General features: G+C 42.2%; 1 protein-coding gene across 1 annotated transcript in view; it reads left to right on the top strand.

Annotated features, from left to right (window-relative positions):
- LOC128655275 (protein FAM228B-like) overlaps positions 1 to 12080 on the top strand; it is a 138691-nt gene that overhangs the window by 84561 nt on the left and 42050 nt on the right. The window contains exon 6 of the mRNA XM_053708934.1: positions 5152 to 5229. Within this exon, the coding sequence (XP_053564909.1) occupies positions 5152 to 5229 (78 nt within the window). The remainder of the gene's footprint in view (positions 1 to 5151; positions 5230 to 12080) is intronic.

Raw genomic sequence — 12080 nt, 5'->3', positions numbered from 1 at the left:
GAACAAATTGCTTAACATTCCTTTCAAGGGGAAAACGCTGTTTGGCCCTGACTTGAAAGAGATTATCTCTGATATCACTGGGGGCAAGGGCCACGCCCTTCCTCAGGATAGGTCTTTCAAGGCCAAAAATAAACCTAATTTTCGTCCCTTTCGCAGAAACGGACCAGCCCCAAGTGCTACGTCCTCTAAGCAAGAGGGTAATACTTCTCAAGCCAAGCCAGCCTGGAGACCAATGCAAGGCTGGAACAAAGGAAAGCAGGCCAAGAAACCTGCCACTGCTACCAAGACAGCATGAGATGTTGGCCCCCGATCCGGGACCGGATCTGGTGGGGGGCAGACTCTCTCTCTTCGCTCAGGCTTGGGCAAGAGATGTTCTGGATCCTTGGGCGCTAGAAATAGTCTCCCAAGGTTATCTTCTGGAATTCAAGGGGCTTCCCCCAAGGGGGAGGTTCCACAGGTCTCAATTGTCTTCAGACCACATAAAAAAAACAGGCATTCTTACATTGTGTAGAAGACCTGTTAAAAATGGGAGTGATTCATCCTGTTCCATTAGGAGAACAAGGGATGGGGTTCTACTCCAATCTGTTCGTAGTTCCCAAAAAAGAGGGAACATTCAGACCAATCTTAGATCTCAAGATCCTAAACAAGTTTCTCAAGGTTCCATCGTTCAAAATGGAAACCATTCGAACTATTCTTCCTTCCATCCAGGAAGGTCAATTCATGACCATGGTGGATTTAAAGGATGCGTATCTACATATTCCTATCCACAAGGAACATCATCGGTTCCTAAGGTTCGCATTCCTGGACAAGCATTACCAGTTTGTGGCACTTCCGTTCGGATTAGCCACTGCTCCAAGGATTTTCACAAAGGTACTAGGGTCCCTTCTAGCGGTGCTAAGACCAAGGGGCATTGCAGTAGTACCTTACTTGGACGACATTCTGATTCAAGCGTCGTCCCTTCCTCAAGCAAAGGCTCACACGGACATTGTCCTGGCCTTTCTCAGATCTCACGGGTGGAAAGTGAACGTAGAAAAAAGTTCTCTGTCTCCGTCAACAAGGGTTCCCTTCTTGGGAACAATAATAGACTCCTTAGAAATGAGGATTTTTCTGACAGAGGCCAGAAAATCAAAACTTCTGAACTCTTGTCAAATACTTCATTCTGTTCCTCTTCCTTCCATAGCGCAGTGCATGGAAGTAATAGGTTTGATGGTAGCGGCAATGGACATAGTTCCTTTTGCGCGCATTCATCTAAGACCATTACAACTGTGCATGCTCAGTCAGTGGAATGGGGACTATACAGACTTGTCTCCGACGATACAAGTAAATCAGAGGACCAGAGATTCACTCCGTTGGTGGCTGTCCCTGGACAACCTGTCACAGGGGATGAGCTTCCGCAGACCAGAGTGGGTCATTGTCACGACCGACGCCAGTCTGGTGGGCTGGGGCGCGGTCTGGGGACCCCTGAAAGCTCAGGGTCTTTGGTCTCGGGAAGAATCTCTTCTACCGATAAATATTCTGGAACTGAGAGCGATACTCAATGCTCTCAAGGCTTGGCCTCAGCTAGCAAAGGCCAAGTTCATACGGTTTCAATCAGACAACATGACGACTGTTGCGTACATCAACCATCAGGGGGGAACAAGGAGTTCCCTGGCGATGGAAGAAGTGACCAAAATCATTCAATGGGCGGAGACTCACTCCTGCCACTTGTCTGCAATCCACATCCCAGGAGTGGAAAATTGGGAAGCGGATTTTCTGAGTCGTCAGACATTTCATCCGGGGGAGTGGGAACTCCATCCGGAAATCTTTGCCCAAATCACTCAATTGTGGGGCATTCCAGACATGGATCTGATGGCCTCTCGTCAGAACTTCAAGGTTCCTTGCTACGGGTCCAGATCCAGGGATCCCAAGGCGACTCTAGTAGATGCACTAGTAGCACCTTGGACCTTCAAACTAGCTTATGTATTCCCGCCGTTTCCTCTCATCCCCAGGCTGGTAGCCAGGATCAATCAGGAGAGAGCATCGGTGATCTTGATAGCTCCTGCGTGGCCACGCAGGACTTGGTATGCAGACCTGGTGAATATGTCATCGGCTCCACCATGGAAGCTACCTTTGAGACGAGACCTTCTTGTTCAAGGTCCGTTCGAACATCCGAATCTGGTCTCACTCCAACTGGCTGCTTGGAGATTGAACGCTTGATCTTATCAAAGCGAGGGTTCTCAGATTCTGTCATTGATACTCTTGTTCAGGCCAGAAAGCCTGTAACTAGAAAAATTTACCACAAAATATGGAAAAAATATATCTGTTGGTGTGAATCTAAAGGATTCCCTTGGGACAAGGTAAAAATTCCTAAGATTCTATCCTTCCTTCAAGAAGGTTTGGAGAAAGGATTATCTGCTAGTTCCTTGAAGGGACAGATTTCTGCCTTGTCTGTGTTACTTCACAAAAAACTGGCAGCTGTGCCAAATGTTCAAGCCTTTGTTCAGGCTCTGGTTAGAATCAAGCCTGTTTACAAACCTTTGACTCCTCCTTGGAGTCTCAATTTAGTTCTTTCAGTTCTTCAGGGGGTTCCGTTTGAACCCTTACATTCCGTTGATATTAAGTTATTATCTTGGAAAGTTTTGTTTTTGGTTGCAATTTCTTCTGCTAGAAGAGTTTCAGAATTATCTGCTCTGCAGTGTTCTCCTCCTTATCTGGTGTTCCATGCAGATAAGGTGGTTTTACGTACTAAACCTGGTTTTCTTCCGAAAGTTGTTTCTAACAAAAACATTAACCAGGAGATAGTCGTGCCTTCTTTGTGTCCGAATCCAGTTTCAAAGAAGGAACGTTTGTTGCACAATTTGGATGTTGTTCGTGCTCTAAAATTCTATTTAGATGCTACAAAGGATTTTAGACAAACATCTTCCTTGTTTGTTGTTTATTCTGGTAAAAGGAGAGGTCAAAAAGCAACTTCTACCTCTCTCTCTTTTTGGATTAAAAGCATCATCAGATTGGCTTACGAGACTGCCGGACGGCAGCCTCCTGAAAGAATCACAGCTCATTCCACTAGGGCTGTGGCTTCCACATGGGCCTTCAAGAACGAGGCTTCTGTTGATCAGATATGTAAGGCAGCGACTTGGTCTTCACTGCACACTTTTACTAAATTTTACAAGTTTGATACTTTTGCTTCTTCTGAGGCTATTTTTGGGAGAAAGGTTTTGCAAGCCGTGGTGCCTTCCATCTAGGTGACCTGATTTGCTCCCTCCCTTCATCCGTGTCCTAAAGCTTTGGTATTGGTTCCCACAAGTAAGGATGACGCCGTGGACCGGACACACCTATGTTGGAGAAAACAGAATTTATGTTTACCTGATAAATTACTTTCTCCAACGGTGTGTCCGGTCCACGGCCCGCCCTGGTTTTTTAATCAGGTCTGATAATTTATTTTCTTTAACTACAGTCACCACGGTATCATATGGTTTCTCCTATGCAAATATTCCTCCTTTACGTCGGTCGAATGACTGGGGAAGGCGGAGCCTAGGAGGGATCATGTGACCAGCTTTGCTGGGCTCTTTGCCATTTCCTGTTGGGGAAGAGAATATCCCACAAGTAAGGATGATGCCGTGGACCGGACACACCGTTGGAGAAAGTAATTTATCAGGTAAACATAAATTCTGTTTTTTACTTGACTGTTAAGGATTCACTGCTATTAAAGGGACAGTCTAGTCAAAATAAAACTTTCATGATTTAGATAGAGCATGCAATTTTAAAAAAAAATTCCAATTTACTTTTATCATCAAATTTGCTTTGTTCTCTTGGTTTTTTTGTTGAAAGCTAAACCTAGGTAGGCTCATATGCTAATTTCTAAGCTGTTGAACTGTCTAATCTCAGTGCATTTTGACAGTTAGATACAGCTAATTTATGTTTGTCATATAGTTAACATTGTGTTCAGTCCCATGGAGTTATTTATGATTCAGCACTGACTGGCTAAAATAATAGTCTGTCAAAAGAACTGAGATAAGGGGGCAGTCGGCAGAGGCTTAGATACAAGGTAATCACAGAGGTAAAATGTGTATTAATTTAACAGTGTTGGTTATACAAAACTGGGAAATGGGTAATATAGGGATTATTTATCTTTTTAAACAATAAAAATTCTGGAGTTGACTGTCCCTTTAAGTTAGTCATTTGAGTCATGAGGTATCAATCAAACATTGCACAGATTGTTCTGTAATAGGGGTCTGACTTTCAGATGTCTGAGATATGTTACAATGTATTTAATAAAATATCAGAAAAATAAGGTAATAAAAAAAAGCAATACAATTACTAAATCAGAGAGAAACACCACAGGAAAAAATAAGTAAATAATTTCTATGTAATATAAATAATACCACCTGAGGGAGCCAAAGTATAGCGATAGGAATGTGATGAATATAGACCAGTGATGGCTAACCTTGGCACCCCAGATGTTTTGGAACTACATATCCCATGATGCTTAGGCACTATACAGCTCCACAGCATCGGGGGTGCCAAGGTAACCATCACTGATATAAACAATGTTGCCAATGTTAAATAAACTGTTAGCCAGAAAATATCAATGTGTTGGAGGCATATACAAGTTTTTGATGAAAACCAGCACAACCCAGGGGCGGGAAAATAGCAATTGTGTAATGCCTAGTCAAACTACGCTCACAAAATGGTGGAAGGACAGTACATACAGATGCAGCAGGCAGCATGGGACTGTTTATGGACACTTTAACTTTGCTGATTGGTCTATTTATGCAGTGGTCAGCAGTCTAGCTTTGTCATTGGCTAACACTTTTTAGTCTCTATTTACCTGTCTATTTTGAATTTTGACAGTTATGTGTTGTATTTTAACACTTTAAAAAGCTGCAGTTTGAGTAGTAAACAATATGTAAAATATTAATCTCTGGGTCTTGTAATAAAATTAACTTCACAATCTATAAGGGGGAATCAATTTAAAAGTTGCACTTTATAAAAGAGCATGCATAGGAAAGCTGATCTGAAGTCTAGAAATCTTAATTTTTCTGCTGCAGTGCCAAACTTATTTAAAGAGTAATTGTTCTATAATCTTTTCAGTATTCATTAATTAATGTGGATACTTTGAATAATTGGGTGACATAAGTACTAGTACTTAATCATTTGATGTGTCATTCACAGGGCAGTGCTTTCATGAAAGATTTTGATCCATCAGAGTACAATCCTTATAAGTTACAGCTCGACAAGCACTACCTCCAGGTAAGAGATATCAGTAGCACTGTCTGTATAGAGGGGCCGTCTATTACAAGTTACTTTTACATAATATTCTTGATATTATGTTTTCAAAGTTTCTGTGGTTAAGTTTCAGTTGCATTCAACCCTGACTTCAATTTGTTGTAAATCAATCTAGAGTTTTCAATTCTGACAATTATATTCCTCATTATATTGCAGTAACTGTATAATAAGGATTTTATTTAAAGGGACATTGAACCCAAATTTATTCTTTTGTGATTCAGATAGAGCACGCAATTTTAATCAACTTTCTAATTTACTCCTGTTATCAAATTTTCTTCATTCTCTTAGTATCTTTATTAGAAATGCAAGAATGTAAGCCGGCCCATTTTTGGTGAACAACCTGGGTTGTCCTTGCTGATTGATGGATAAATTCATCCACCAATAAAAATGTGCTGTCCAGAGGTCTCAACCATAAAAAAGTTTATATGCCTTCTTTTTCAAATAAAGATAGCAAGAGAATGAAGAAAATTGATAATAGGAATAAATTAGAAAGTTGCTTAAAATTGCATGCTCTATCTGAATCACAAAAGAAAAAAATTGGGTTCAGTGTCCCTTTAAGTAACCTGTACAATCACAGCCAAGACTAGTAATTATAAATCACACTGCCAAGACTGGTTATTATATGAGTGTTTCTCTTGTAAGGTGTATCCAGTCCACAGATCATCCATTACTTGTGGGATAATCTCCTTCCCAACAGGAAGTTGCAAGAGGATCACCCACAGCAGAGCTGTCTATATAGCTCCTCCACTAACTGCCATTTCCAGTCATTCTCTTCCAACTCTCGACAAGCATGGAAGTAGTAAGAGAGAAGTGGTGAAACGTAGTTGTTTTTTTCTTCAATCAAAAGTTTGTTATTTTTAAATGGTACCAGAGTTGTACTATTTTTGTCCCAGGCAGAAAAGAAGAAGAATCTGCCTGTGATTTCTATGATCTTAGCAGGTTGTAACTAAGATCCATTGCTGTTCTCACACATAACTGAAGAGAGAGATAACTTCAGCTGGGGAATGGCGTGCAGGTTATCCTGCTATGAGGTATGTGCAGTTAATTTTTTTTTCTAGAGATATAAATGCTAGAAAATGCTGCTGATACCAGATTTATGTAAGGTAAGCCTGAATACAGTGATTTAATAGCGACTGGTATCATGCTTACTTTCAGAGGTAATACTCTTATAGATTTTCAATATAAAACGTTTGCTGGAATGTTTAAACGTTTTTATATATGCTTTGGTGATAAAACTTTATTGGGGCCTAGTTTTTTTCCACATGGCTGGCTTAAATTTGCCTAGAAACAGTTTCCTTAGGCTTTCCACTGTTTAGACATGAGTGGGAGGAGCCTAATTTAGCGCTTTATTGCGAAGTAACTTTTACAGACTGAGACATCCAGCTTCCTCCAGGAGTCCCCTGAATGCTATAGGACCTCTCTAAAGGGCTCTTAGGCTTTCCAAAGTCGTTTGTTTGGGAAGGTAGGGCCAGAGCAGAGCTGTGGCAGTTGGTTGTGACTGTTAAAAAACGTCTATCGTTTTTTTGATCCGTTTTTTGAACTAAGGGGTTAATCATCCATTTGCAAGTGGGTGCAATGCTCTGTTAGCCTATTATACACACTGTAAAAATTTCGTTTGATTTACTGCTTTTTTCACTGTTTTTCAAATTCTGACCTTGTTTATTTTTCTTAAAGGCACAGTACCGTTTTTAATTTTTGCTTGTTAACTTGATTTAAAGTGTTTTCCAAGCTTGCTGGTCTCATTGCTAGTCTGTTTAAACATGTCTGACATAGAGTAAACTCCTTGTTCATTATGTTTAGAAGCCATGGTGGAACCCCCTCTTAGAATGTGTACCAAATGTACTGATTTCACTTTAAGTAATAAAGACCATATTCTGTCTTTAAAAGATTTATCACCAGAGGAATCTGATGAGGGGCAAGTTATGCCAACTAACTCGCCCCACGTGTCAGACCCTTTGACTCCCGCTCAAGGGACTCACGCTCAGATGGCGCCAAGTACATCTAGGGTGCCCATGGCGTTTACTTTACAAGACATGGCGGCAGTCATGGATAATACACTGTCAGCGGTATTATCCAGACTACCTGGGTTTCAAAGAAAGCGAGATAGCTCTGGAGTTAGGGGAAATACAGAGCATACTGACGCTTTTGTAGCTATGTCTGATACTCCCTCACAATATGCAGAAGCTGAGGAAGGAGAGCTTCTTTCTGTGGGTGATGTGTCTGACTCAGGGAAGAGGGTTCAACCTGATTCTGATATGTCAACATTTAAATTTAAGCTTGAACACCTCCGCATATTGCTCAGGGAGGTTTTAGCTGCTCTGAATGACTGTGATACAATTGCAGTGCCAGAAAAATTGTGTAGATTGTACAAATACTATGCAGTGCCGGTGTGCACTGATGTTTTTCCAATACCTAAAAGGTTTACAGAAATTATTACTAAGGAATGGAATAGACCAGGTGTGCCGTTCTCTCCCCCTCCTATTTTTAAGAAAATGTTTCCTATAGACGCCACCACACAGGACTTATGGCAGACAGTCCCTAAGGTGGAGGGAGCAGTTTCTACCCTAGCTAAGCGTACTACTATCCCTGTCGAGGACAGTTGTGCTTTCTCAGATCCAATGGATAAAAAATTAGAAGGTTACCTTAAGAAAATGTTTATTCAACAAGGTTTTATTCTACAGCCCCTTGCATGCATTGCCCCAGTCACTGCTGCTGCGGCCTTCTGGTTTGAGTCTCTGGAAGAGGCTTTACAGGTAGAGACTCCATTGGATGACATACTTGACAAGCTTAGAGCACTTAAGCTAGCCAATTCTATTGTTTCTGATGCCATTGTTCATTTGACTAAACTAACGGCTAAAAATTCTGGTTTTGCTATTCAGGCGCGTAGGGCGCTATGGCTTAAATCATGGTCAGCTGACGTTACTTCAAAGTCTAAGCTGCTTAACAAACCCTTCAAGGGGCAAACCCTATTCGGGCCTGGTTTGAAGGAGATCATTTCTGATATCACTGGAGGAAAAGGTCATGCCCTTCCTCAGGATAGGTCCAAATCAAGGGCCAAACAGACTAATTTTCGTGCCTTTCGAAACTTCAAGGTGAGTGCGGCATCAACTTCCTCTAATGCAAAACAAGAGGGAACTTTTGCCCAGTCCAAGTTGGTCTGGAGACCTAACCAGACCTGGAACAAAGGTAAGCAGGCCAAAAAGCCTGCTGCTGCCTCTAAGACAGCATGAAGGATCGGCCCCCTATCCGGTAACGGATCTAGTAGGGGGCAGACTTTCGCTCTTCGCCCAGGCTTGGGCAAGAGATGTCCATGATCCCTGGGCGTTGGAAATTGTTTCCCAGGGATATCTTCTGGACTTCAGAGCTTCTCCTCCAAAAGGGAGATTTGACCTTTGACAATTATCTGCAAACCAGATAAAGAGAGAGGCATTCTTACACTGCGTTCAAGACCTCCTAGTTATGGGAATGATCCATCCAGTTCCAAAGGAGGGACAGGGATTTTACTCAAATCCTGTTTGTGGTTCCCAAAAAAGAAGGAACCTTCAGACCAATTTTAGATCTCAAAATCTTAAACAAATTCCTCAGAGTCCCATCATTCAAGATGGAGACTATTCGTACCATTCTACCTATGATCCAGGAGGGTCAATACATGACTACAGTGGATTTAAAGGATGCTTATCTTCACATTCCGATACACAAAGATCATCATCGGTTTCTCAGGTTTGCCTTCCTGAACAGGCATTACCAGTTTGTAGCTCTTCCCTTTGGGTTAGCTACAGCCCCAAGAATCTTTACGAAGGTACTGGGGTCACTTCTGGCGGTCCTAAGACCACGGGGCATTGCAGTGGCCCCTTATTTAGACGACATTCTGATACAGGTGTCACATTTTCACATTTCCAAGTCTCATATGGACATAGTTCTGGCATTTCTGAGGTCGCATGGGTGGAAGGTGAACGAAGAAAAAAGTTCTCTATCCCCTCTCACAAGAGTTTCCTTTCTGGGAACTCTAATAGATTCTGTAGAAATGAGGATTTACCTGACGGAGTCCAGGTTATCAAAACTTCTAAATTCCTGCCGTGCTCTTTATTCCACTTCTCGCCCTTCGGTGGCTCAGTGTATGGAAGTAATCGGCTTAATGGTAGCGGCAATGGACATAGTGCCGTTTGCACGCCTACATCTCAGACCGCTGCAACTATGCATGCTCAGTCAGTGGAATGGGGATTACACAGATTTGTCCCATCTACTAAATCTGGATCAAGAGACCAGGGATTCTCTTCTCTGGTGGCTATCTCGGGTCCATCTGTCCAAAGGTATGACCTTTCGCAGGCCAGATTGGACAATTGTAACGACAGATGCCAGCCTTCTAGGCTGGGGGGCAGTCTGGAACTCCCTGAAGGCTCAGGGATCGTTGACTCAGGAGGAGACACTCCTTCCAATAAACATTCTGGAACTAAGAACGATATTCAATGCTCTTCAGGCTTGGCCTCAGCTAGCGACAATGAGGTTCATCAGATTTCAGTCGGACAACATCATGACTGTGGCTTACATCAACCATCAAGGGGGAACAAGGAGTTCCCTAGCGATGTTAGAAGTCTCAAAGATAATTCGCTGGGCAGAGATTCACTCTTGCCACCTATCAGCTATCCATATCCCAGGTGTGGACAACTGGGAGGCGGATTTTCTAAGTCGTCAGACTTTTCATCCGGGGGAGTGGGAACTCCATCCGGAGGTGTTTGCACAATTGATTCTTCGTTGGGGCAAACCAGAACTGGATCTCGTGGCGTCTCGCCAGAAAGCCAAACTTCCTTGTTACGGATCCAGGTCCAGGGATCCCAAGGCGACGCTGATAGATGCTCTAGCAGCACCTTGGTCTTTCAACCTGGCTTATGTGTTTCCACCGTTTCCTCTGCTCCCTCGTCTGATTGCCAAGATCAAGCAGGAGAGAGCATCGGTGATCTTGATAGCGCCTGCGTGGCCACGCAGGACTTGGTATGCAGATCTGTTGGACATGTCATCCTTTCGACCATGGACTGCCGCTGAGACAGGACCTTCTACTTCAGGGTCCTTTCAACCATCCAAATCTAATTTCTCTGAGACTGACTGCCTGGAGATTGAACGCTTGATTTTATCAAAGCGTTGCTTCTCCGAGTCAGTCATTGATACCTTAATTCAGGCTCGAAAGCCTGTCACCAGGAAAATCTATCATAAGATATGGCGTAAATATTTTTATTGGTGTGAATCCAAGGGTTACTCATGGAGTAAAGTCAGGATTCCCAGGATATTATCTTTTCTCCAAGAAGGATTGGAAAAAGGATTGTCAGCTAGTTCCTTAAAGGGACAGATTTATGCTCTGTCTATTCTTTTGCACAAGCGTCTGGCGGATGTTCCAGACGTTCAGGCATTTTGTCAGGCTTTAGTTCGAATCAAGCCTGTGTTTAAACTTGTTGCTCCGCCATGGAGTTTAAATTTGGTTCTTAAAGTTCTTCAAGGGATTCCGTTTGAACCTCTTCATTCCATAGATATCAAACTTTTATCTTGGAAAGTTCTATTTTTGGTAGCTATTTCCTCGGCTCGTAGAGTTTCCGAGTTATCTGCCTTACAATGTGATTCCCCTTATCTGATTTTCCATGCAGATAAGGTAGTTTTGCGTACCAAACCTGGGTTTTTACCTAAGGTGGTATCTAATAAGAATATCAATCAAGAGATTGTTGTTCTGTCATTGTGTCCTAATCCTTCTTCAAAGAAGGAACGTCTATTACACAATCTTGACGTGGTTCGTGCTTTAAAGTATTATTTACAAGCTACTAAATTTATTTTATATTTCTCTTGTGGTGTATCCAGTCCACGGCCCGCCCTGTCATTTTAAGGCAGGTATTTTTTAATTTTAAACTACAGTCACCACTGCACCCTATGGTTTCTCCTTTCTCTTGCTTGTCTTCGGTCGAATGACTGGATATGGCAGTTAGGGGAGGCGCTATATAGACAGCTCTGCTGTGGGTGATCCTCTTGCAACTTCCTGTTGGGAAGGAGAATATCCCACAAGTAATGGATGATCCGTGGACTGGATACACCACAAGAGAAATACATTTATCAGGTAAGCATAAATTGTGTTTTTTAATACAATTGGAAATTAAAGTATCTTCTTTCTATAAAATATATTCTCTACCTTAGTATGATAGCAAATAACAGCGTCAGCTCTGTAGTAGGTAAGGGGGTTTATGAATAGTTTTTATTTCTCCAACATTGGTGTGTCCGGTCCACGGCGTCATCCATAACTTGTGGGAATATTCTCTTCCCCAACAGGAAATGGCAAAGAGCACAGCAAAAGCTGTCCATATAGTCCCTCCTAGGCTCCGCCCACCCCAGTCATTCTCTTTGCCGTTGCACAGGCAGCATCTCCATGGAGATGGTGAAGAGTATGTGGTGTTTAGTTGTAGTTTTTTATTCTACTATCAAGAGTTTGTTATTTTAAAATAGTGCTGGTATGTACTATTTACTCTGAAACAGAAAAGGATGAAGAGTTCTGTTTGTGAGAGGAATATGATTTTAGCAGCAGTAACTAAAATCGTTTGCTGTTTCCACATAGGACTGTTGAGATGAGATAACTTCAGTTGGGGGAAACAGTTAGCAGACTTCTCTGCTTAAGGTATGACTAGCCATATTTCTAACAAGACTGTGTAATGCTGGAAGGCTGTCATTTTTCCCCTCATGGGGACAGGTAAGCCATTTTCTTAGTCTCAAACAGAATAAAGGGCTTAATATTGGCTATAAAACTGGTAGACACTTTTATGGGCTAGATCGATTGCTTTATTTGG

The sequence above is a fragment of the Bombina bombina genome, chromosome 4 (assembly GCF_027579735.1).
Source record: "Bombina bombina isolate aBomBom1 chromosome 4, aBomBom1.pri, whole genome shotgun sequence".
Lineage (NCBI taxonomy): Eukaryota > Metazoa > Chordata > Amphibia > Anura > Bombinatoridae > Bombina > Bombina bombina.
This window is presented reverse-complemented; position numbering and strand designations above follow the sequence as displayed.